General features: G+C 39.6%; 1 protein-coding gene across 2 annotated transcripts in view; it reads left to right on the top strand.

The window, feature by feature from the left end:
• cntn3a.1 (contactin 3a, tandem duplicate 1) overlaps positions 1-27837 on the top strand; it is a 67450-nt gene that overhangs the window by 27436 nt on the left and 12177 nt on the right. The window contains exons 5-11 of one of the 2 annotated variants that reach the window (XM_054608907.1): positions 5843-6046; positions 6771-6873; positions 7512-7696; positions 11972-12111; positions 17516-17645; positions 19134-19284; positions 25582-25709. In XM_054608907.1, coding sequence (XP_054464882.1) covers positions 5843-6046; positions 6771-6873; positions 7512-7696; positions 11972-12111; positions 17516-17645; positions 19134-19284; positions 25582-25709 — 1041 coding nt within the window. Of the gene's footprint in view, positions 1-5842; positions 6047-6770; positions 6874-7511; positions 7697-11971; positions 12112-17512; positions 17646-19133; positions 19285-25581; positions 25710-27837 lie in introns of both variants that reach the window. The other variant, XM_054608906.1, reaches the window with a different exon arrangement.

Genomic DNA, 27837 nt, shown 5'->3' with positions numbered 1-27837 from the left:
TTTATATACCCACACACTTAACAATCACATCATATTGTCCTAAAGCCCCTTCCTTAGACTACATATATGAATGGCTAAACTGCACCTGGTCACTTTAATCCACAGAGTTATTTTTAAGAAAATCAAGCTGACGATTATTTTCATTATTGATTCATATACATACTATTTTTCTTGATTAATTGATCGATCATTTGGTCCCTAGAATTTAAGCAAATTGCTAAAAAAAATGTTCCGATACCAAATTATGACATTTCATTATTTAATTGTTTTGTCCAAACAACAGTCCAAAAAAAAATGTGTATTATCATAGAAGAGTAATACAATGTCTGTTGATCAACTAAACAAAAATATGGACTTATAGTTGCAGCCCTGTAAAAACTGTCAAGAAAAGTAAAATGTATATGTAATGTTATAATGATGCAATTATAAATGAAAAACAATTCTGAACAAGCTTCATACCTTGAAGCTTAAGTATCAATTGGCAGCCAAATTTGTTTTCATCTGTCTTTTAGTGTAACAGCCAAGTTTGATCTTTTATACATTCATGAAACAAATATGGATACATAAGAAAGTTGTGGCAAATAAATGACAAATGTTCTACTCTATTTACAGCACTATTAATGTATTGTTGCACATTTGAAACACAGAAAGGCCTGACTGTCATTTAAATAGACTCTCACAGTGTTGGAAAAGTGAGAAACGTGCTCTCATGAAGTAAAGTGTGACGGGACATAATTCATGATCAGCGTAATACTGCCTTAGACATGGATCTGCCTCATCTCCCATTTAAAGGGTTTCAGGATACCATGCATGATTCAGGAAGCCATTATTTCACTTTAACGATGCCTTGAAACCCTCAAGACAGCTGCAGGAAGTAGTTTGTTGTAGCCAGGATGCTTTGAAACTGTAAGGCAGTGTGAAGTTGCACTTAAAGACTGACCAAAATATTGTCAAGTGCCAAGAGGAGCTGCAGCGGTTTTGTTCCACTGCAATGTACTGTATTTGCATGAGATGTCATTTTGTGTCAAAATCTGCTTTGAGAACCTGAATGACTGTGGTTAGTCCGGGACCTAATGCATCTGACCTCCTTTCACTAATGGAAACGGGCCTTTTAGATTTACTCAAGGCTGAAATCACTTGTTCTCTCTTTCCTGCGCATATACCTCAAAACAAAGGCTGCTCGCTGGCCAGCACAACACATAGCTTGCAGGGATTTTGCCCATGTGCGTGACCTAAGCCATTTCATAGAGCGAACTTGTTGTGTTATGAATACAGATAGGTAGCCTTGGTTTATGGCTGTTACTTTCTAGGGAACAGACTTGCGAGTATAACTTTGACACAAATTGCGCATATACTTTTCTTTGATACAATACACACTCGTACAAATACCCACTCTGGATCCAGTATGTCCTTGGCCTGTCATGTTGCATTTCTCTTCCCTCCTCTCAGATCATTAAGGGGGAATTGATGCTGCCTGTTCATTATACAAGGGCTAAATGGAACCACAATGAAAATATGCCACTCACTGTCAGTCATGATTGCATTATTCCATTACCGCCCATCCGCAGGAGGCTCTCAAGTCAAATCATCAAATACAACCATTGGTACTTTCCGCTTCCTATTTCCTGCTTCCTGTTTCCCACCATGAATCTTTAACTGACCAATTAGTAACCTCTTATTTGCTTATTGTTCCAGTTTGTCATGCCCTGCACCTTTGGAGGATATTGTTTCAAAAACAGGCATTAAATATACATGACCTTGTGATGATGAGGATTGGGATATATAATTTAGGGGAGAGAGGATATTACAGCTGTTTACATCCTTGATGGATTGAACCAAGAAGTTGATACAAATGAAGGAGGCTAAGATCAACTTCAAAGCAGTAGAAACCACAAGAGATTAACACTGAAATTGAAATGCCACTCTTCTTATACTTATCGCACATCAGTCTATGCAAGTCACTAAAGGAAACTTTTTGGAAAACACATATTTGCCTCCTTGCAGATAATTAGAAGACAAGATTAATACCACTCTCATTTTATTAAAGCCAGGAGACTGTTAGCTTAGCTTAGCATATAGACTGCTAGCCTTGCCCTGTCCAAAGGTAAAGATAAAAAAAACTTTGAAAGTTTATTAATGAAAGCTCACCAATTAATTCATTTTGTTTTGTTTGTTACATTGGTATAATGGCTAAAGTGAAAAAATAAATAAATCTTAAAACATTTACAACAGGAGTTTCTGCTGGTTGCCAGGCAACCACAGGGTGACAGTAACCCTCAAGGAAGTTACTGCTTCCGGCCAAAAACTAGTTCAGTAGACGTATAAAGCTAATAGCAGCGTTAGATTGTAAATACCATGCAGTTATCACACACATTATAACTTTCAAATGTGGCATGTTGGAAAGCAGAAAACAGCGTTTGGCACAAAACAGACAGACAGATGTGATAACACTGTGTGGTCCAAGTTTCAATCTCATGTTGTGTTCTTGGGATGATCACAAGGTCACCTCTACCAGTCGAATCCACATAAAAACACTCACTCTGTACTTGTACTTGTTGAAAAGAAGCATTTTTAAAATGTGCATCCAAGATCTCAATATTCTTTGCAACGTTGTGATTTGCAAGGTTTGCAGTGATACGTCAAAGCCCACACTTCCTCTTTTCCCCTAAAGAGCGAAAGTGAAGAACACTGAGTAGATGAGTGTCCAACTTATCTACTGACTGTCTCAATTATTCCCTGTACCGTAGTGCCGAGTCATCGCTTAGACAAGTTTTTACCAACGGCCTAGATTGCTTTTGGGACAGGGATGCAATATGGTCCAGAGCAATCTATCCTTGTGTCAATATGTCAAAACACCATCATTCCTTTTTAAAATGCGGCTCATTGTTAGTACAAAGCCTCTCTGACTGAACTAATTTGGTTGATAGTACCGGGAGTCTCTCCCAGAAGTTTGTTATCTAGGATGATGAATAGTATGGTACCATTCTGAATAACATGATCTGTAATACATTGGATTTATTGGGCATTATATAGTTTCTTATGCAGGCTGTGCAGCTTAAGGGTTGATTTAAGGTCTCGCGCTGCTACACGACAGCCACAAAGGGAGATGCTTGTTGTTGGTTTTTTATGTACAATTACTGTCCCTGTCTTTTCAAATAATTATTATATAATTATATATATTATATTCCTTTATTGATCCCCATGGGGGAAATTCGAGTGTTGCAGCAGCTCAACTACACAGACAATAAATACACATACTATATAACAAAATAAAGATAGAACAGAAATAAGAATAAAATTAAAAATGTACAGTATATCCACATGGGGGGGGTCTCTGCTGGTCAGCATGTTGACAGACTGTGGTCTCTGCTGTTGTTGTACAGTCTGATGGCAGTGGGCACAAATGAGCGTCTGAAGCGCTCCGTCCTGCTCTTTGGCAGAATCAGCCGATGGCTGAAAGAGCTGCCCAGCTGCCACAGTTCCTCATGGAGAGGGTGAGAGGGATTGTCCAGGATGGCTCCGAGTTTGGCCTTCATCCTCCTCTCACCCACTGACTCCAGACTGTCCAGCTCCAGACCCACCACAGAGCTGGCTTTCCTCACCAGCTTATTAAGTTTGTTGGCATCTCCAGTCCTGGTGCCACCACCCCAGCACGCTACAGCGAAGAAGAGGGCGCTGGCTAACACAGACTGGTAGAAGAAGAGGGCGCTGGCTACCACAGACTGGTAGAATGCCTTGAGCAGTTTATTGCACACATTGAAGGACCTCAGCCTCCTCAGGAAGAACAGCCTGCTCTGTCCTTTCCTGTATAGGGCATCAGTGTTGCGTGTCCAGTCCAGTTTATTGTTTATCTGCACCCCAAGGTACTTGCAGGACTCAACCCTCTCCACTTCCCCTCCCTGAATGAAAACAGGGACAGGGGGCTTCTGTTCCTCTGGTAGTCCACCACAAGCTCCTTGGTCTTGCTGATGTTGAGCTTCAGGTGGTTGTTGCTGCACCATGTGATGAAGCTCTCAATCAGTCCTCTGTACTCCTCCTCGTTGTCCCTGGTGATACATCCAACAATGGAGGAGTCATCGGAAAACTTTTGGAGGTGGCAGGAACCAGAGTTGAAGCGTAAGTCCGAGGTGTAGAGAGTGAAGAGGAACGGTGCCAGTACAGTTCCTTGGGGTGCGCCGGTGTTGCTGATCACAGACTCAGAGACACAGCCATCCACCCTGACGTACTGTGGCCGGCCTGTGAGGTAGTCTGTGATCCAGGAAGTGGTGTCGGGGTGCAGGTTCATCTCCAGCAGCTTCTCTCTCAGTAGGGAGGGCTGGATGGTGTTGAAAGCACTGGAGAAGTCAAAGAACATGACTCTCACAGTGCTTCCCAGCTTCTCCAGGTGAGAGAGGGCCTTGTGCGTCAGGTAGATGATGGAGTCCTCCACCCCGATGTGTGGCAGATAGGCAAACTGTAGTGGGTCCAGGAAAGCTGTAAGCTGGGTCCTCAGGTGCCGCAGAACCAGTCTCTCCAGGGTCTTCATGATGTGTGATGTCAGGGCCACAGGTCTGTAGTCATTAAGACCGCTGGGACGACTCTTCTTCGGCACCGGGACAATGCAGGACGTCTTCCAGATTGTGGGCACCTTCTTCAACTTCAGGGAGAGATTGAAGAGGTGCCTGAGAGGAGCTACCAGCTGTCCAGCACACACTTTCAGCAACCTAGGGCTGATGTCATCAGGTCCACTGGCTTTGCTTATCATAAATTCTTATTAGGTACTAAATCCTGAGAAGAGAAAAAAGTAAGGTAGATGAAACTAAATGTACGAAATGAAATAAAACCGGGCATTATTGAATGATGCAATGGTTATACAATTACAGAAAAGTAAATTTAAGCTTAATTTACACTACAAATACAATGTTATCTCACATTTACTTACTACCAGAAAGACGATGAAATAGGATCAAGGAATGTTGATTTGAGTATTACATCCAAGTGTTTTGGTAGGCTCACTAGACTCCGAAACACTAGAAAGTTGTAAGTCTTTTACAACTCTGGAAATACATGACTGTAGCAACCAAAGTTTCCTTCATTGTGATAATTGTTTATGCAATCATGTCTGTGATTGTTGACCGTAGTGTTTTTGCTGGATAATGTTGCCTTTTGTTACATCAGAATTTGAGCCAGGTTCAACTGTTTTAGACAATCTTCTATTCTTCTTTTGCTGTAGCACTCTACTTCTTGACCGTAACTTTATAAAGGTAGTGGTCACATTGAAATTCAAGAGAGGGCTGCTTATTTAACTTTTTTTTTTCACTTAGGCTGCGAGGTCAGTGTTAACATGGCATTATCCCGGATGTCACTGAGCAGCATTACTGGAACAGATGGTACTTAAATACCTTGGACAAGGGTGCTTTGTTGGTTTTAAGAAAGGTACAAGCGTTAGTCATTAAATCACCACCACACTCCTCATCTTAATACAAGCCTGCCACTTCAGAAAGACCTCAACATTTCTGCAGTGAATGTAAATATGTACCTCCCTGAAAGTCAACCATTCATATCCACGGCATCGTCACTACAACATAGGGAACCTGTTTAACTTATCATATCATATCATATTGAGGGCATTTATCCGACAGTGAGAAAGAGTAATTGCTCTTCAATTATACATTGTGTTTTTAATCATGGAAGGCTGGCACTCAATCCAATCCACTAATTGCTTTATCCCTAAAGGCTTCCACTCAGACTGAAGTGATAAGACTGCTGATGCAGCACACATTATCTTTACATGGCTATAGATGATTGATAAATACAGTATGTGTTTTTGACTTGTGCCCTGTGTGCCTGATTTTGTCCTCAGAACTTACCTTCACGTGGATCTTCAATGAGTACCCATCATTTGTCATCCAGGACACACGACGATTTGTGTCCCAGAAGACAGGCAACCTCTACATCGCCAAAGTGGAGCCCTCTGATGTCGGCAACTACACGTGTGTTGTCACCAATACGGTCACCAAAAGCAGTGTTCAAGGTCCACCAACTCCTCTAGTACTGCGGGTTGATGGTATGACAGTTTTACCCCACTTACTATACATAGAGTACAAAGAAGGGGAAGAGTGATAAATACTTTTTGTTTCGAAATCTAAATTTAGCGCAGTGCAACTTTTAAATTGCTGGTGTAGTTGCTTAAATTAGCAATAGCCTGGCAAGTGAACAAGTTTTTAGAGGTAAGAGTTTTGACTGGCAAACATTGATTTTGCTGCCTTCTGGCCAACTGTTACCAGCAAATTCAATTAAGGAGGTGTGGTTCTGTTACAATAACTCCAAAAGAGTTGTGAGTCTCTTGGTTTAACAATCTAGCTGATCAAATCATCAAACCTTTCTTTGAAGTGGACTTTTATCTTACTGACTGGTTTTGGAAAAGCGGACTGGTGTCAACCTCACCAGGCCATTGTATCACTTCATCTGATTCTTCTCATGTTGAAACAAGATAGGTTTGTAATTATGATTTGTAGATTAGATGATCTGTAGACAACCACTACAGGACTGGTAGTGTGATTTATAGAAAAATAGCATAAATAAAAATAGCATGGAATTGCAGTAGTTGTCACTGGTCGGAAAAATCTAAATAAGATATATTTCCTTAAGCCGTTGGACACAGAATGGTGTCCAAAAAAAGAGTCTTAATTTATTTTAGCTAACACAGTCGTGAGTGACCTAAAATGTGTTTCCATGTGAGCTTTTTAAGCATTCAGCTGAAATAATTACCTTTGTCTTTGTAATTCCAGGTGTGATGGGTGAATATGAGCCAAAGATCGAAGTGCAGTTCCCCGAAGTTGTCCCTGTTGCTAAGAGCTCAACTGTCAAACTGGAATGTTTTGCACTTGGAAAGTATGTCCCACTGTGTATTATTATACCACAGTCGTTCGTTGTTTACTGTATCATTCTAAGCTGCATGCTAATGTGTGAGGACCCTCGGAAGTGATTTTGAGAGCAGAAGATTTCACATTTTAATGACACCTTCTTTTGCTAGAATACACAGAATACATTACATTACATTACAGTCATTTAGCAGACGCTTTTATCCAAAGCGACTTACAGTCAGTAGTATATTACATATCATTCACCCATTCACACACTGATGACAGAGCTACCCTGCAAGGTGCCACCATCAGACTCTAACTAACATTCATGCAACATCCAGTCCACACCGATGGCAAGCCTTCGGGAGCAACTTGGGGTTAAGTGTCTTGCCCAAGGACACATCGACTGCCGAAGCCGGGTATCGAACCACCGACCCTCTGATTGGAGAACTACCTTGCGCTCCACTACGCCACAGCCGCCCCAGAAGAAACATTCACTAGTTAATGTTTCAGATTGATTAAACAGTGAAATGCTTTCTAAGTGTTTTTAAGTATTCACTTGTATCATATATGTGTATTAGCCTGGGATACATTTGTAGATAACACTATCTTCAGGAGTATTTTTCATTCCGTGGCCTTTCTGTGTGTTTATTTTCATACCTTTAGTCCAGTGCCAACCATCAGCTGGAGAAGAGTGGATGGAGCCTCCTTTGGGAGGAAGGTGGACATAAATAAAGCCAGCGGAGTGTTAGAAATCCCTTACTTCCAGCAGGAGGATGCGGGAATATATGAATGTGTGGCTGAAAACAGCAGAGGAAGAAACTCTGCTAAAGGAAAGCTCTCTTTCTATGGTGAGTAGGAGGATGGTTTTGCTGACTTTGATCTAAAACTGATTTTGCTTTACACTTCTTGTCTTGGGAACAAATAATGTCTTGTGCCTTCAACCTCTCAGTCTTCTTCCCAACATATCATGTGCATTTATAGACTTTTACTAAACCTGCTACCTATTGATTCATGCCCTCAAAGCTTCACTGCAACTGAGGCTGATTGAAAATCTTGCAGAATAAAAGTGTAGCTTTGGTGTATGTCTAACAAAAAAGTGATACTAGTTGTCCTGCAATCTGTAGCTTTTACTAGAAACCATATATAATGCATCATATAATGGAAGGTAGTAATAAATTAACCTATTACCAGTAGTTCATTTCTGACAAGCTCTTTATTGTGCCAGCGGCTAACACAGGCCCGTTGCGCCAACAGATTTATACTACCTTTCAGAGAGAGGTGATTTTTCCCTCACCAACACTGGACCTATGGACATATTCTGAGAAAGCTTTTAATAGCCCTTGATGAAGGATTTTTATGGTTACTCTCTCCATTATTTTGCAGTTTATGCATTGATGATGTCCGCCCACAAGGCCCCGTAGGGATGTGCTTGAGTGAAATCATCAAATCCAGATTTTTCTTTCCTGTGAAGAAGGGTGCCTTTGATATGATAATGCGGTAGTATGGAGTTTTTCTGTGGCACCTGTGGGTAAGATGAAATGCTCACAGTACCTGTAGGTAGGCTCAGGATTAAACATGTTTTACTTTAAAGTGAAGTGCCTATTCGTAGAGCAGTGAATCGTCTCACTGCCTGGCTCTTTATGATTTAGAGGCACTAAAACAATGGAAAAATGGCATGATCATGTTAAAGTAATTTTGTAAACAAGGTCATAACTTTTCACCAACCTGTAGCTATCACTGTCTTGGTACTTTGTTGCATTGCCTCTGTGCATTTTCTTTGCTGTAGTTGTGTGGAAGTCATGTTTCTCCTTGTAAGATTTAAGTCCTGTCTCATCTCAAAGCCTCGCAGACTGGCCAGCCGCCAGGTGATAAAAATCTGTAATCTCATTTTAAACTCCCATAGACGGGAGCTTTTGGGACATCCATCAACTCTATAGAAGAAAAGGAGAATCAATATGGGGATGTGGTGTTTGCGACACCCAACCAATGCGGGCACAGGAACAATAAGGGGTGGCCTCTCTTTCGATTTCCCACCTAATTGTCCTTCTGTAGTTCCAGGGGATTTATGAAATTAAATCATGGTTTAGCAGATGACTGCATTTGAATGGGCTTAGACATGATCAGATTGACTATGTATAGAAGCCGCTTGCATCATGTCTTCCCTTCCATTATGTTATCTCTGACAGTCTCATTTGTAATATTGTTAACTGGATGTCATGCACAATAGTGTTTGTTTCTGTATAGTGATGCATTTTCAATTCAGTACAGCTTGCTCGTTTCCAAACGTATTATGTGCTTTTTTTATACAAAATACAATCTCACTGTTCATATTGGGGCTGCCAAACACTTCCTTTCTGTAGGCTTTTTCTTATTCAAATACTAGGAAGGGAGGAATTTGTGTTCAAAATGAAAAAGAATTGGCTGCCAGACCTTGAAGAACTTTCAAGAAGAGCCCTGGATGATGTGTTTAAGTTGCTCATGTTTGTGTTATGCCATTACCTCCTTCACCCTGCGTTTATGAGATGGTCTGGCCAATAATCTGTAGCCTCTGCCTGATTTGTTGATTGAGTAATTGCATCTTGTCAGGCGCTACAATAAAGATAGAAATCAGAGGGTTATTTATTTATCTTTGCTGTTCATAAGTGAAAATGTTTTGAAAAGTCCAGAATTTAGTTAATCTGTGACATGCCCAAAATTTATGAATAAATTTGCCTGGCTCTTTAATGTGGGGCAAGTTGGGTCTGACCCTAGGTACTTTTTAGCCAACCTAGTCCTGCACAGATGAAGCCTTTGGAGCACCTGGATTTGCAATAGGGATACTAAAGTCTGTCCTTAGCTGTTGAAATGAAATAAAGACACCATCTTTGAAAAGGTCCTTTACTCTCTTCACCCTGGACTCAGGTTAGGTAGTAGGGGAGAAGACGGGCAGCTGAGTTTTGGATGTATTGTTACTTGTTGAGGATTTTGGTGGATGTGCCATATAGGATGCTAATGCAATCGTCAATTTGTGGGATGATGAAGGCGTGGATGAGCGTTTCAGCAGCTGAGGAGGAGAGGAAGCGTCATAGAGGGGCAATGTTTTTGAGATGAAAGAAGGCTTTTTGTAACGTATTTGACGTGAGGGTTTGATCAAAGATGAGACCAAGGTTAGCAGAACAGGCTGAATGCTTTACCTGTTGTACTGCCGCTTGCAACCACTCATCCAAACAACTTCACACTCAAAACTGCTGTTCCTTTGGTCCTCAGCAATACCCATGCCATGACATAGTTGCACCTACTCAGAAACACGGGTGAAATGCAGTCCAGTTTACAGAAAAAAACACACCCGGCTCCAGAATTTGCTAATTTACCCAATCCATATGTGTAGGTGATGATGGTGTGCCAGATGAGGTGACTAGAGAAGGGAGAATGTGTGTGGTGTAGTGGTGTCTTCAGTGCACTCAGTCGGGTTCAGTGCACCGATTTTACAAGGAAAATTATATTAAAACTGAAATTGTACTTGGTGATATATACACAGCATTAGAATATATGATTAAAAACAACTGTCACTTTGTACTGCAATTCTTTAATCCTATTTGATTTTGTCTTGGATTTCTACAACCGGTGATAATAACTAATCTGCTCTCTGAGGATGTGATTTTGAGAATAATATAGAATATTAATTTGTATGATAACGAAAATGAAAAAAAATGAAAATGAATTAAAATGAGCTTTATTGGTATGGGAGCAGCCCACTGCTCCCATACCTGAGGAGCAGTGAGCTGCTAAGAAGCACCCGGGAGCAACTTGGGGTTTGGTGTCTCGCTCAAGGACACCTCGGCATGTGAGCTGTAGAGGCCAGGGTTCGAACCACCAACCTTGTGGTTGCGAGACAAGCACTCTACCTAGTGGGCCACAGCCTATAATTACCATTTGGTATTAAGTGAAATTAAATGTGTGAAAAGCATCATTATATGATTGGTCAGAGTCACAGTGCGAGTATTCTCCTGTACAGTTTGATTTTATAAATCAAAGCTTTGGCATGGGAAAGTGGCGTACGCGTGTTTTAGACCGCGTTTTGTATGCGCGCTGCTGTTATAAATGAGACCCCTGGATACAACAGTCAACTTCCCTCCAAAACAAACTGTCGATCTCGTCAGGAATCCACAGAGCAAATCATGAATGATTTAAACAGATTCACACCAGACCAGCCACACTATGACGTAGTGATGGTAGAGACTGTATTTTGCATGGAATACCCTTGGTTTAATACGCTGTGTGTGGGTGAATATTTACCCTGCTAAAAAGTCCTTGACACTGAATGTATCATGGATACTGTTCCAGCTTTAACTGTACTCTCATATCCCTGGAGAGAGATGAGATGAAAGGCTATTTCAAGCAAGAAAAAATATTCCATTATCATGATTATTATTATTATTATTATTATTATTATTATTATTATTATTATTATTATTATTATTATTATTATTATTATTATTATTATCATTATTATTATTATTAACACAGCACGCCAAGCAGACAGACAAACTAAACAATCTCGTTCTCTTGACCCTAGCACTGTGTCATGTATTAATGTTGGTGATTCAAGGGGCCATAAATCTTCTGACTCTGTCGCTAGAGATACGGTGCTAGTCATTTATGTGCCACAGGACCACTATCATAAATAAAGAGCCCTTTTCTCTATAGATTTCAGATGTTTCAAAAACAAAAAAGGAATATAATCTCTGTTATTAACAGCATTGCTAAAAAATACAACCCTTCCATTGTACTGTATGTATCGCATATGTTAGTAAGAGTTAGATCTTCATCAGTGTAACTTATTCAAGCTGTTTGTAGTAAATCCAATAAATATTTTAAGGCTTTTAACCTTACAGTGAAGGGTTTCAACTAACCTCTTGAAGTTAATGCAGTTGTTTTATTGTATATATTTTCCAACTGGAGGTGAGCGTTGGGTTAATTAGAAGTGTATTTATGATTTGTACCCTCGGATGCGTCTTTAATGAACTAATTGCCCGCTCGGTTGGTTCATTGATTTATTTCTAAGCTGCTTCGTACTGGAAATACTCAAGCATTGGTGTAGTGTGAAAGTGTTTATTTACAGTATTTGCTTTGTGACCTCACAGCTGCACCTCACTTGACTGAGACTCCTCAAGATGTTCAGAAGACCATTGATGATACTCTGGTGTGGGAGTGCAAAGCCAGTGCCAAGCCCAAACCCTCATACCGCTGGCTGAAGAACGGAGAACCTATGGACCCCATGGAGGTAAGTGATTTTTCTTGATCAGAGCTTTTTTTAATTTCTTTTAATGAAGAAAACCAAAATAGAAACAATATGAATGTGAGAATGATACATAGTTCCCCCCATCATGCAGCAACACACAATACCACAATAGCAACCACAATAGCAACAACAAGTGAACAAAGGCAAACCAATCAATTATCAGTCAAGAGCATCCCCTCGCTTTCATGTTGTTGCAGCAAATAATGAAGTATGTCTGCTACAATAATCAAATATTGACTATGATAAAGCAAGAAGCCATCATGTTACTTCCCAGACAAACGCGTGTACCTTCAATAAAGCGTACATCTGAGTCCATGAGGCCTGTGCTTGGTAAAAAAACAATAGATGCAAAAAGTATTAATTTGTGCTCTCCAACTTTATCCACGGCCAGTCTTCTGAAGGTTTGTAACCTTCTTTTGACCAACAACATGTCAAAATGTCTGAAAGCTGCAAAGCTCAGTCAGACAGGCTTCTATTTATATTGTAATTGTTAACTGAGTGTCGACATTTGTTTTCATTTCAACAGCCCTTAGGCAGTGGATTGGATGTAGATAAACATAATGTGTGAGATGATAAGATTACAGTAGATTCAGCAGCATCTTACTTTAAGGATCCACAGTGTTACTTACTGCACTGTTTGCTGGGTTCTTTTTGCCGAGGAGCACATGATGGTTGCAACTCAAAGGCTTGTACTTGGCAACAACATGCTACTTTGAAATGGCTGTATTTGCTTGGGACTAAATTTGGCATTAAAAATGTGTGCGCGAATGTTGGGGGGGGAGTTTGTATTTGTGGTGCAAAGAAGCCAAACTGATGCCATTTTCTGCCTGTCATCAACCAGGGACTCAACAATTTATCTCTCAATCCGTCCTATCTGCTTCTCTCAATTTTGTCATTAAGTCTCTTCTCTCTGGGGAAGGTGAAAATGCCTTATCATCCAAAATACATTTCACTTTCAGGCAATTTGCCTTGTTTTTGTGATTATTGTGCTGCTGTAGAGAGTGTACTTATGCTTTAAAAAAGAGCAGCTCCCATGAATCTGATATTGTCAGTGTTTGGATTGGGCAATGATCCCAAAACCAGACTGTTATTGTTTTTTTGGACATATCTTGAAAGGCGGGAGGTGGGTTTAGTTTCTTGTTTCTCGAATTAAAAGCTGAGAAAATATTTGAAAATTGGGGCACTTAAATTGAAGAGCTGAATCACAATTCACACAGTAAAGAAGATTGCAGAGTTTTTCCACTCTAAATAGCACAGAGAGGCACAGAATTAGTTATCTATGTCCTGTAAAATCCTGTATATGAAGCAAGTGGAATTTTAATCCGTACAAATAAGCCTCATTGTCATGAGCATTTCCTCTCTCCGTCATTTGTGGCTGTTTAGTGACAAAGGTCACTTCCTCTATTTGCCACACATCCTTAACCACAGGAAACCCTCATCACTCCACCTGTGCATCTCAAGTATTGATTTGTAAATAACATTATAAAAATTCCTTTGGCGGTTGGCCAGGGTTACATTTTCTCTGTACATGTGGCTATATTAATAAGGTGGGGTGTAACCATTTTCAAAATGCCACCGTCAACAGCGGCAACAGTAAATCAATTTCCAAACCAAAAGGTCAGCGATGTAGAGAGAGGGAGGGAGAAGGAGAAGAAGGCCAAGGGGGCCATTTGTTATTCCTCATTAGAATGGATCAGTCCTCCTTCTCCCTCTCTCCCTGTCTCTCTCGCTTTCTCTCTTTATCTCAACATCTCTGGCGCTCTCATTCTTTTTCTTATGCTCTCTTCATAGCTTTTTTTTCTTTCTCTTTTCCCTCTCTCTCCAACTCATTTTGGGCCACCTCCAAGGGACTTAAATGGCGCAGAGGAGGGCTGTCACTTCAAAATGTCATACCGGTGAAACAAGGGCCCACTCACGCTTGTATTTTTCCACTCTACCACCAGCTCCTCTTTCAGTTTCAAACAGGAGTGTGTTTTTGAGATTTCTTTTCTACCTTTGACCTCCAAAGTCAGATAGATGCCTCCTGAGGAGTCACTGTTGTTGAAGCAGACATTCAGTGCACCTATTGAAATCTAGAATAGGATCATTACATCACCTGCATACAACAAAGCGCCCCTGATTTGCTTTTTCACAACTCAACTTTAAACAGTGCTGGTATCAGAGAAAAGTCGAGAATAATTAATGATGCCATAAAGCAGACGAATGCCACCATTTGTCGTGATAGAGCCACCACTGAGTCTCTCAGGGTTTTTTAACAGGGCACTGGGTACAGAATAGTGTAGTGGGGCACCAACCCATGCACTTACACAGATCTCTTTCATCTCTTTCTCCCCCCTGGGCCCCAGCACTATACAACCTAAAAAGGACCATCTATCATCTATTCAAAGGCCCTATGTCTCTCTCTGTCTTTCTCTGTCTCTCTCTGTCTTTCTCTCTATCATCCCATTGAACACACAAATAAGCATCCAGTAAAAACCCAGGGACTTGTTGTGTTCCATTTGGAAACTGCTGCTTACATCCTCACCCAGGACCCCCTCTGGCGGTGGGTTTTAGCGCCAGGTCAGCCATGTGTCCATCGTGTGTCCGGGCCTCAGAGAGAGCCCTATTTGATGATCCTCAGCAGTGTCCCTGACTGATGTTAAGGGACAGTCCTTGTCTTTTCAAGTGGCAGTGCTGTAATGATCCCACACGACAGACAGACTGGCGGCAGGACCCTCTGGACTACTTTGTCAGTGACATTAAAAGGTCTGGCTGCACTCAATGGAAAAGATCAAGGGCAAGAACAATGAGTGCTGCCACACTTAAATTGACACAAGTATAAAAAGGGAGCAGAAAGTAGTGCCAATCCTTGTAAAGGTCAAACGAAGCGGGGAGAGAATGACTTTGTTCGGTGTTATTATTATTTGTACTCTTTGTAGGCGTTTTTAAAATTGTATACATTTATTTTTATACAAACACCATCTCATGCAGAATTTTTTTTTCCTCTGCCACCTAACACTCCATGAGACTCTGTTGAGTATAACCAAGCAGCTTGCTGCAGCTTATTCCTAACTAATTCCGCCGAGATTTGATTTCAACCACCGTTTGATAATGTCTTAGTGCTATGTTAAGCAGAGGGGGGTTACATCTAGACACTGCGGGGCCCTCAAGACCACAGAAAATTAGCAGGGTTTCAATTATCAACCCCCCTAAGGAGAGAAAAAGTGTGGCTAAAGCTTGAATTAGATCAGGTCATTCATCAAAATGAACGCAGCTGGCATTGTGGTACTTAACATGTCCAAATATAGCCCTAATTACCCACCTCAAAGCTGTTTGAGTCCAGCATTTTCATATTAACACCTACTTTATGATGCTGTTATGGCATTTATTGCGGTGTTTATAAGCTTTCCTAAAAGCAGATCAACACATTTTTTTATATAAAGTTAAAGGTAAGTCTTTAAAAGAAAAAAAGAGAAAATAATGTTTATTCTATGTTTAATGATTCTTGGTTCAAAAGTACTAGATTAACTGTGGCTTTTAGGTTGGTCTAAATGTAGATAAATGCTCCAGATGCTGTTCCAAACAAGACATATGAAAAAGCTCATGTAATACTAACCTGACCAGCAGAACCATCTAAGATCTGTCTTTGGAAAATGTTTGGAAAAGGGCAGGCACTTTAGCAGATTATTGAATAAACCATCTGTCAATCAAATTCCTGCCTTAGCAAATCCAGAGAAGGGCAAAAACATCTTTGCCATCGAGAAAAGCATTCAGGGTCGTTCTTTGCTTTTCTTACAATGAGATAATGTTCTCCAGTTCTGATATAACTGTTCCTCTTCAGGGGCCGCCATTGTAGTTTTGAAAAAATCGTTGCCTCTGTATGTCGTCGCACAAGCCAAAGCCACTTCTGTAGCTGCCTGTAGCTCCTCGCAGGACGCTGATTGGTCCCTGCTTATGGTTAACCTTACTAGATTTTCATGTTGTGATCCAGCAATTCTCGCATGATCTCATGACATCTTGAAATCAAGCTGCAGTGCAAAACATATTACCTGAGAAATTATAGAATTTACAGTCACGTTTTTTTTTGTGTACCAATTTTACATAGAGACATAGAAAACGATAGAACAATAATATACTATTTAGAATATATCAAACCACATATTATCAGTCGAAAGACATTATACAATGCATAGTAAAGAAACCTAAAGCAAAAATGCAATGGTAGTAATATTGCTGTTTTTTTTCCATTCTTTTTCTTTTTTTAAAGGGCAATCATAAAACGAGTCAATCTGTAATTGCTACATAATTGCTGGAAACTATCATCCTAAATGTTTATCAATAAGAATCTTTAACAGGTATATTAACAAAAGTGTTTCATTTCCTGGCTTTAGACATATCATTTGAAGGAGTTACATACTTAATATATGTATTACATAAAGAGAACTGGCTTGTGCAATTGAAATGCTTTTGTATATCAGAAGACCTTGAATCTAGTATGCTTTTACTCTGTGTTCTGTTTATTTAATGGAAATGTTATATAAGAGGTGTTTGTCCTTTTTAGGGATTAATATCAGATTTGCTAAAGGATCATCCACTGAGGTCTCTCAGACAGCATTTTAAGGGCCAGAATGGCTGATGTGAATCCGAGGCTGGTTACTATAACCTGTTAATATGCTGTTTGGATGAAAGCTCTGAGGTTTTTATCTTCCTTTTTCAACAGAGGCTGATTAAACTCCTGTCTTAGCTCCACTAATCAATATTTTTACGATAGCAATGGATCCAATGACTGGAAGAAAGGTGGGTTACTGTTGTGACAAAATCACAGAGATTTGTCATTTTCTGTGCAATACCGCCGCAGAAACAGCAGACAGCACAGTTAGTGAGTAGCTGGTTATAAGGAGTCAGTTTAGATAAAAAATATGGTGAATATTGGATCCAGGTGGCCAAAAACATAACTCCAAATTAATGCTACAGTTGCTCTATGTCTGGTGCATGTACAAATAGGCAGTTGTTTCTAACACGTTAGACATAGAACTGATTCATATGCCATAAGGTTTGCAATATATATATATATATATATATATATATATATATATATATATATATATATATATATAGTATGTGTGTGTTTTGTTTCTTAGATGTTTGTTCCTCTTTCTGATTGGTGTAACCTTGGGCTGTACTTGGAGGCAACCGCTGTTTAGTGTTTGTTGACAGGTTAGCGCAGTAGATTCCATTTTGAATCGTGATGCTAAATGTGTAACTCTCTTTGTGTGTGTGTGTGTGTGTGTGTGTGTGTGTGTGTGTGTGTGTGTGTGTGTGTGTGTGTGTGTGTGTGTGTGTGTGTGTGTGTGTGTGTGTGTGTGTGTGTGTGTGTGTGTGATGTGTATACATGTGTCTTTAGCAGGACAGGGTTCAGGCGAATAATGGAGTGATGACGATCAGTAGCTTGAATCTGGACGACATCGGCATGTACCAGTGTGTGGCAGAGAACAAGCATGGCCGAATCTTCACCAACGCCGATCTCCGAGTCATAGGTAAAATCAAACACAGAAGAATTTTTGGATTCCTTATAAATACATTCAGTGGGTTTGAGCACATGCCATCGTGTCGCTGTTAGATGGTGCATGATAAACACTTAAGATTGGCAAGATAATTTTATGTACAAAAGCTGCAACAAATAAATGCCATACTAGTCAGCCTGGTAGGGGTGGGGTATGATTTACTAAATGGTCTCCTCCTCACATTGATATTCTGTTCTGTATTAGAAATCATGGTATTTATCTGACAGTCTACCTGCCACAGAATAGGACCAAAACACAGTGTTTTAAAGTGCGTTTGGGCTGCAACTAATATTTAGCTATTCAAAATTGTAAAAGAAATGCCCATTACGATGTGTCAGAGCCCAATGTGACATCTTATGAATGTATTATATAGATAATGAAAATTGAAAATGAATGACATATTTTGCAGATAATCTGCTAATCCCTGAATCAAGAGTCATGAAATATAAAGCCAAATGGCAGGCTCAACTTTTATTGTATAGCTTTAGTGTTACTATTATTGACAGTGTTGCTATACTATTCCAATTTCAATCCTTATATATGCCACCATCATGATATCAGGGTGTTATCTCTTCATTATACAGTTGGGAAAAAATCTCTCAAAGAGAATACATAGTGTAAATGTCTCACTTTGTTTAATGGCCCCCTACAGACTAGAGGATCTGTTTAAAGTTTGCGACATTCATTTAATATACATGAGGAGGAACAGGTCTTATTGAAACTACAACTCCTCCAACTCTGCTTTAAGATATGAAGTCATCTAAATTCCTCTTATGTGTTATGAGAAGACAAGTTTGACAAATGTCTGTTGTTAGAGGAAATAATTGTGAGATGCCATGTGTGTATGATTACACATGTATCATTGTGTCTGTTGCTGTGTATTGACGTGCACTGGGATGCATTGGCAGGTGCTCAGCCATGTCACTGGCGCCAAGCTGTGTATTCACTTTAAAGAGCTTTCTGCTGAGTCGGTACGCATACAAAACAGCTCCAGACGACGGCGCCTTAGTAATTAAGGCCTAGAGGAGCAGCAACAAAGCCTCCCTCTTGTTTTACATTCTCTCATTTCTGCCTCGGAGACCCACTGCTTAATTCTTAATGCATTATGTCCTCCTAAGGAAAATTCATGGAATTAAAAAAAACCTTTCTTTCAAGTAAAATGTCCTCTTAAAAATGATGCAGCAGGTTTGTTCTCCTGCAGTCAGTTGTGGATGTCGGCGTGTGTGCAAACAAGTGCATATGTGTGTAGAAAGAGAAGGATGTAAGAGCTGACCTACCTAATGGATAGAGTGACCTGCATGTTTCTAGGAGGCTCTTTCAGGATAATTTCCTCTCTAGCTCTAGCCTCTTTGCTCCACTGTCTCCACTGGCAGTAACTTAAACCTCTGCTCTGTTTTTTTTTCTTCCTCTCCTGTCTCCCTCACTACACTCACATTCATCTCTTTCCACGCTTCCTATCAGCCATCGCTCCAGACTTCTCCCAGAACTTGTTGAAGGCCCAAACTCTTGCCCGACACGGTGGCGACGTTCTGATCGAATGCAAGCCCAGGATGTCTCCTCGGGGTGTAATCTCTTGGAGGAAGGGGAAGGAAGCCCTGAGAGAGAGCCACAGGTACCAGGTTTCTTTGTGTTGAGCAGTTAGTGCAAGTGTTTTCGGGACCACAAGTGTTTCGTTTTGTCTGCTTTACTTGCAGAACCGTGTTTTATCGACTTATTTTATTTTTCCCTACTCTATATTCATGGCGACAAACTGCAAAGAACAGAACCACAGTGTGGCACAATACAATTTGAATTGCATGACACGTTCTGCACTCCACCACTTTCCTCCTGCTATATCTACATTTCTCCCCTCAACTCCATTGTCCTTTTCTCTCCTGGCTGTGCTCAGAGCTGGTTTCTGCGCTGTTTACTTGAGGTAATTGGCCGTTCCTAGACTGCGGCACTTGGATCAATGCGCTGATCCATCAGCTCATTAGCAGCATGTAAAGCCTGGAGGGTCATTAGAGCAGAAGGCAGACGATGATACCATCAAGACAAGGAAGAAGCAGGTGAAATCCCCGAAAGGACTGATCAATGGCTAGCCGCTGACAAAACATACATTCTTGTGTGATAGTGGTGGTGACACCAGGGGAACTAGCTGGACACCTTGTTTATTTAGAAATCAGGTTGAGTGCAGATCAATGCGATGCCTCTGTGTGCTGAAGAGGAGATGAAAAGGAAAAACAAATGTTAATCAGTCAAGGAGAACCAACTCCTCCCCAGTAGATACAATGCTGGGCAAAGCAGCTCTAGGATACCAGTGATTGATTAGGACTCATACTGTTACTTCTCACATGGCAGCAATCTGGGGAAATATGCACTGATGGTAGACTGCACCTTCAAACAACATGTCCTTCATATCTTTAGCCATTGCTAGAACTGATTTGGACATATATGTTTGCTCAGCTTCAAATGCACAGTTAACTGCACAAACAACCAATTACAGGATATAGTCTGTATACCTCTATGTCTCCATTTTCTGAAATGTCACCATTTGATGATATTTGCACTGTTGCAGTTCTTACAAGCTCAAAACATTCAACACGTTTAAACTGGTAGAGCCAAAACGCCCCTATTGCACTTTTAGTTGTTGCTCTGTCAGGAAAACTTTTTTCGGAAAGCTTTAATTTTCAGGTGTGCTTTCTTTGTATAAAACACAGTGTTGTCTTCACAAATCACTCAATGATGCAGTTCCACATTCTGTTTGATAACATCTTTATCTTGTGCAGGAATGTACCAGCAGGAGGCAAAGCCCACCTGTCGGCACATGTGCTGACGTAGTGGGGGTCCAGATTACTCATTTGATATGGGATTAATTGTTCACCTGGCTAAGCAGCTTTTCCACACATAACCTCTGGGATATCAATCACCACCACAGTGGGACTCCAGCAGGTTTAGTTCTGTCTCAACTCCCCCTGTCAGACAGCATGTTTGGGAATCTAAAGGTGTGATTTAATTGTTAGTAAAGATGCCAGGCTGAGACTATTTGGTTATAGGATAAGGATGTTTTTTTGAGGCTAGCAGCAGAATCATCATAAAGTATGTGTGTTGCAAACGCATGCTAAATGTTGGGCTCATCTTGCAGATTTATCATCCTCTTAACTATTGGAAGGAAAACGCATTCAGACTGCAATGTGCAATTCCTCGCGCTCATAAAGGTGAGATTTCCCATTTGAGATTTAACGTTACAGCCCTGCCCTGAAGTGGCTGAGTTGCATACGAGATGTTAGACTTTGATATTATTGCAGCATCTCTCACAAACCTATTCCCCTGTTCCTGGGCTCGTTAGCATTTACTTTCCTCCATATCGAAATGGGGGCTGCTACCAATGCTATTAAAGCGGTGGCACAACACTAATCCATCCCACTGGCTCAACTAAAATACCCATAATTCCTTCTAATCTTCCAGGGATAATGTTTTCAAGGATCTAGAGCAGGGGAGAACAAATCAACTAAGAACAAGGCAGGATCTGATTAGTTAATGAAATCACGTTGCAGTGATACCTATATCAGCTCATATCCCAGGCATGTATAACAAGATTGCCTTATAACAGGGTTGCTGTGCACTTATGCAGGCAGCTACGAGGTTAACGATAAAGCGCTTACCCTAATTTAATTTCACTGCTGACCGATGCCAGCAATTGTTAAACGTATATAGGAAATAGCTCTCAGGAATATAACCTTTAGATTGAACCACTGTGTTTAAGATCGTTACGCCAAACAATATGTATTGCTTCATCATGTAATGTGAATCAATTTATAGTCCTGCTAATAAAACAGCAAGAACTTTTCTGGATGTGCTGCCAATACTGAACGTGCATTGCTGACCAATTAAATAAGCAGTTCCTAGTAATACACTGAGTTAATTGTGCAATCCCTCTTAAGTGGTTAAAATAATGTTTTTTCATTTACAGCCTGGCCCTTTTAGTTTTTTGTTACACCATGGAGAGGTAGAGCAGGCTTTTAGATTACATCCAATAGCTCACCCTAACACTGGCCAATAAGGTTGAGCTAAAGGGCTTGTTTACTATATCACACTGCTCAGGTTTAATGTACCCCACAACTTCCCCCAATGCCTTAATGGCTCCAGGGCAACCTTTGAGAGAAAAGGGAACAAAGTGAAAGCATTTCAGACAGATAATGCACCTTACATTGCATTGTCCCTTTTTGTGCTTTGGTGAGGAGGAAGCCTGACATAGGCTACTGCACAGTTTAATGGCAAGTCTTATCCCTGTGACATCTCATATCCATAACTCTTTGTTATAGCCCATTACAAACGAAGGCCCTCAGTTCAGTGAGGAGAATATACCCCTCACTCCACAGGGATTGGTCACTGTAGAAGAGGCTAATGTTGTTTAATTCTTCCAGCCCTTAAGGCGATGTAGGTCATTTCTGATCATTTTGGGGAGGTCCAGGCTGCCTTTTAAGGGATCTTTTAGAAAGTAGGGTTCAAGTAATACTTTATAACCAGTTATATTTTAAACGCCGTTACACTGTTGTGCAGTTCAGAAGATGAGATGGGAGCATCTAATGAGGATTTGCAGGGCAAGGCATTTATCAAGTAGGTAATTATTTCTTAGGAGTCCAAAGTGGTCAGGAAATTGTTCTACAGTACAACCACGATTGACAGGCAGTATCAAAGATTGGTGGAGTACAATTCGATCAACTGGCATAACTTTTCTGACCAAAGAAATTAACTGTAGATAGATTTTCTATCGTGGCTCGACTTTGTAAAAGAGGTGAAGCTCTTTGTGCTTTGCATCAATCAAAAAAAAGTCAATAACACATTGCTCCCACAAGCATTGAATGTTTACCCAGTGTTGTATTTTCTTTCTTTGACAAATAACTCTTCAAGACAGACATTAGATGGCAATGATCAGGAATATCCTCCCTTTGTTTGTTAAACTGTGGCATCAAAATGTAAGTCTGTTTCCAACTGTTTCCCATCATAAAGTATATCTGCACACGAGGCTTAATGGTTATTGCTTGTTTGTAATAACTTTGATAACACAAGGCCAAATTAATTATAAGCTCAACAAGCAGTGGCTGTCCTGTTAGCTCTAGGGAGTCCATTTTTAACACTACGATATATCATGATCACTGCAGGGAATTGTATTCATGCCTGCCCCCTTTGGGGAGATAAAGAGCTGGTAAAGGCTCAGTGTTGCTTTAGGACATCTCGGCAAGGCAGATTCTTGACTTCATTGTGACAACTGAAGGTTGAGCTATGTAACAATATATATATATTCTTATTTATATTCTCTAGAGATTTACAACAGATATTCAGTGATAATCAGTGAGGGACATTGGCTCCAATGTGTTGTCAGGGCTGCAAGTACACTATAGTTCTGTACTTAAGTCATTATATTTATATCCCTATGATGTTAAGAGGTTTTTAGATTTTGCACTTCAACTGAAAGTATTTAGTAGATCTGCTTCGCCTTATCTGACACTCCTACCTGTTAGCAAGTTTTGCACATTTGAGTCATCAGAGAACAATTAAATGTATTAAATTGCATAAGAAGTCAAACGAGATGGGAGGAGGTGTCTTACTCGTATTTGTGTCTGTTCACAAAGTTTTTTATAGACAAATAGATAACAGAACAACTTAGTCTGTGATTAGGACCTTTCTTTTGTATATCAAAACCCGTTCAATTTTGACAGACAAGCAACATTAAGACACCTACCTCAGCTATAATTAGTACGGTTAACAAAGCAAATGTAGCTGGATCCTGTACAATTACAGCTCACTGCTGATACCTTTTTATCAGGACAAACACATTAAGTCAGTATTTATTTCAGACTGTTTACTTTGAAAGACAAGATAAGGGAAAAACAGTGATTACTGCCACCACAAAGCCGGATAGAAGCACTGGGAAACTGAAATAGGAGGAGGGTGTAGGAAGTAAAAAAAGGGATGAGATAGATTACATCCAGTAATTACAGAGACAAAAGAGAAAGAACAAGAAAAATGTGTTTTTTAAACTAGCAGAAATGCTTTGATAACATGATAACATGATGATCTGAGCAGGTATTGAATGTAAATCATATTGTCATACATTACAGTCAATACAGGCTAATATAATTTATATCTGATCATTAGTTGATGAAAGAAGGGTTTAAAATTAATGGATCTGTTTCTTGAATAAATCCTTTTAGCTTTTAATCGGAGCATTTTGTGCAGCTGTGGCCAGTTTTTCACTAAAGCGAGGGAATGCTGTTTTGGCATCACAGTAAATAGAATTTATCAAACTATTTATTTTTATTTTTTGTGCCTCAGTCAAGTGACCCTGCCATTCATTTCACTTTTATAAACTAGGTGTGTGTGTGTGTGTGTGTGTGTGTATCTCACCAAACAACTTTCACTTAAATTATTTTCTTTTATCCTCTATCCTTGACTCTGATGAAATTGTACTAAAAAGGAAAAATGAATGTCATGTTTTTTCTTATATTTTTGTAAACACTGTATTCAAGGCCTTGCTGGTATGCTTTTAAGGATTCACCCCCTTACACATTTTCAACAGTGGCCATCATCAAAGTTTAGTTTTTTCAGGTCAAATGTGTGATTATGTTCAAGTGAGTGAAATGAGAAACCAAGCTAAGCTCATGTATGAATTTGATCGTTCCTGTGGGATGAAATAATAGTCTTCAGATGAAATCTAAACATGGACGACTGGAAGCATAAGCACTTTATTCAAACAGTGCCTTGTAGCTGACCTATCTTTCATATTTGTCACTCAAGCACCTCGTTGGCTGGTGAAGTAGAGGCAGTACTCTCTCTCTCTCTCTCTCTGTCGGAGGAGGAGGAAATTGTCAGGCTTGACTGATGACACCAATAGATGAAATGAGAGTCTGGTGCAATCTAAAACAGTGGTTCAACTTATAACCACTCAACTTGAGTTTGTTGCTCAGCTGGTGAAAGTTTACAGACATATGCAAGACTCTGTTGGTTTAAATCCAAGAACTGTTTGGTTTGGATCTTAGTAGTAGTACTTTTCGTTGTTTGCACTTAAGCTGTTTACTCTTTTTTTTTCTTGTCAAGGTTAGAAATGAACAGCTTTAGACCTCTTAGCGGTCATCGCATGTCGTTATGTATGAATTTAACAATAGTATGAACTAAAAAATGTCAATATTGCTTGCTAAAAAATCTGAGTTTAATCTTCTCATTTTGGACTGCAATTCTGTTAAATGTTGTTTTAGGCACAGTTTTTTTTATTGGGTATTGTGGTGCATCTACCTCTTTTCTTAACGGTGTATTTAGGGTGAGGTGTCTTAACCATCATGTTGCACCAAACACACCAAGAAACCTGGATGAACTGTATTAAAATGAACACCTTTGCATGAAGTAAAGCAAATGTGACAACCAGAGTTTTTTAAGTAACAGCCTAAATGTTTTGAAATGTTTCCATTGCATCTTAGTGTATTTATGTCTGCTGAAGCAATATTTGGAACGTAACATGTAACGCTTGTACAGTATGACTAGAACTAAAACATTGAGTTTTGTAGAATCCCTGTTGACATGCCCTTGAACTCAAAAGGAGGATTTTCCTCCCACAAAGTGAGCCTGCACTGTTCTTATCAACTCAGTGCTGAGAAATCAAACTGTAACTTATCACAGTTTTATCACTTCTCCTCATGTCACGATAAAGCACAAGAAGCCAATTAAAATTCCATCCATCCATCTTCCGTTTCCGCTTATCCAGTTAAGGGTCGCGGGTCCAAAATTCACTGAGATAACTTCAGGCTCAAGTAGAAATGCTTTAGGACACTGGACTCTCTCATTTAGAATAGATTTTAATGCATTTTGAAAAGATAAGTCAGTTGGTCTAATATGGTGATATTTATGTATATATATTTGTTTTAACCTACAGAGTGACTGTGTTGGATAATGGCAGCCTACGGATTTCCAATGTTTCAAAAATGGATGCTGGACTCTACACGTGTGCAGCCAGAAACCAGTTTGGAGTAGCGAGCAGTGCTGGCAGCCTTTTGGTTAAAGGTAAAATATTATTTTCTTGACTTGGCTTTAAATATCAACCCTTGTTGGTTTACTGTAAATGGCAGCTGGATATTGTTTGTTTAGTTTTTATGTTATCCCCAATAGCTGTTTCCTTGGTAACAACTGCTCCTACACTACACAGACAGTTAATAATACAGCAACAATCTCCATCTATTAAGAAAATATTGCTATTATACCAAACAGTACAATTACATCAACACAAAACATGTAAGATATTAAACATTAACAGCTTGTCTGCTTTTTGTCATGTGTTTTATGAATGGGATTGGTTGTTATGTTTAAAAATAAATTAAATAATCCATTTGAACATCAGGACTAATGCAGCTTTATTATCCAGCCCTTTTAATAAACTAACACATGTTTGTCAGTCTTTTGGAGGGACCCAGAACAAATATGTGGCACAACCGACAGGCGCTGCATTCAAGATTAACCAACACTGACCCTCACTGCACACTTGATGAACAAACACAGCGAAGCAGAGTTGCTATTAAGACTACCCTCTTCTCACCTGACAGATATACAGTCCAATTAGTTGATTGGCAGTGGCTAGAGGAAGCGAGACATGAAGCTCATTGCATTCATGCGCCTCTATGTTTAATTCATACTTTTTGCACCGCGGCTCATAGCCATGCTCGGTTTGTTTAAGATTTCAATCCATTTAAATCACACACTTCTGCAGAGCAATGCATTTTTCTAGGTCTTTCTAAAGAGCAGAGTCAACAACAGTGCTCTATTAAAATGCCTTTTGGTGATTCCTCTTCACAAGTTTTTTGAATTGCAAATTGGCTTGCATAGAAGCACAGTTTTGCTCTTTTTTTTCCATGTAAGGAGGCTTTACTGTACATGTACTGTACTGGTATACAGTGTACTGTATATTTGTATGTGTGTAATAGTATTGGTCAGAGTTGAATGATAAATAATATATGTATTCACATACTATACTTAAGTGTGAATTCAAGAAACTGCAAAAGCATAGTACTTTGTAAGAAAGACAAAGAGAGACAGAGTGATCTACTAAAATGTTAGTCATTGTGAGTTTGATCTAGCCACTGTTATGTTACCTACTGCTTAAAGGTCAGTGTATCAATGTTAATTATTAACGCTGAAAGGAAACATTATGAACAATACATTTTGTTTTCTTTATTAGTGCTGCCACTACAGAATATTTGCATTATTGATAACTCTGAAGATTATTTTTCAATTAATTGATGAATTGTTTAGTGTAAAAAATGTCATCACAATTTCCTACAGCCCAAAGTAACGTCTTGTCGCATTTTGATATACGACAATCCAATAGACAAATATATATAACTTATAATAATAATGTAACAGAGCAAGGCTAAATTTGTATATTACATAAAACAGTTGATTTTTAACCAACCAAATTATTGAATTTTGAATTAACTGATAAGAAAAATGTAAGTCAACATTTGATCTAAAAAATCAACAATTTAATATATTTTAAATATATGGGCATAACTACACATTCCAGCAATTTATATGCTAATTTAATTGGAAACATTAAAATCCTGCAGTATCCATACCATAAAACCATGGCCATGCTCGGAATACACTGAAGGGAATGAGGGAGCCAATTTGTGATTTTCCTTCCAGTCATAACAGGAAATGAGCGTGACAGCTTAGCAATCAGAAAGCAGAAAGTTTCACCCCTCTCATTTTGCATCTGGTGCCAAACTTCCCTAAGACTCACCTGGAATGCACTGCCATGACCAGTCGGTTCTCCTTAGGGTAAGATAAACAAGCGGGCTTGTTTTGACAGTGCTGAATATAGACCTTTACTCCCTCTGACATGCTGCATTGGCTTTCCTGTCCATTAGTTGCTTATGACATGCATGCATAATTCACAGTGGACTAGTGTATGGGCCTCTCAGCCTGTGCTATATTCTGTGCACCGCTGTTGAATGAGACATCCAGCCGAGATGGACCAAAGATTATGTTGATGCACATCACGCTGAGGATGAAATAGGATGGCTTTTTGTCTCAGCACAAACAGAGCCAAATTATAGACTCTGATCTGACCTGCTGTAATGGTTGAGTTTCTCCTTTTGTTTGTTTATTTTACTCTGTTGTTGTGCAGTGATACATC

The sequence above is a fragment of the Anoplopoma fimbria genome, chromosome 12, assembly GCF_027596085.1.
Source record: "Anoplopoma fimbria isolate UVic2021 breed Golden Eagle Sablefish chromosome 12, Afim_UVic_2022, whole genome shotgun sequence".
Lineage (NCBI taxonomy): Eukaryota > Metazoa > Chordata > Actinopteri > Perciformes > Anoplopomatidae > Anoplopoma > Anoplopoma fimbria.
Note: the sequence above shows the minus strand (reverse complement) of the source record. Positions and strands in the feature narration are given on the sequence as shown.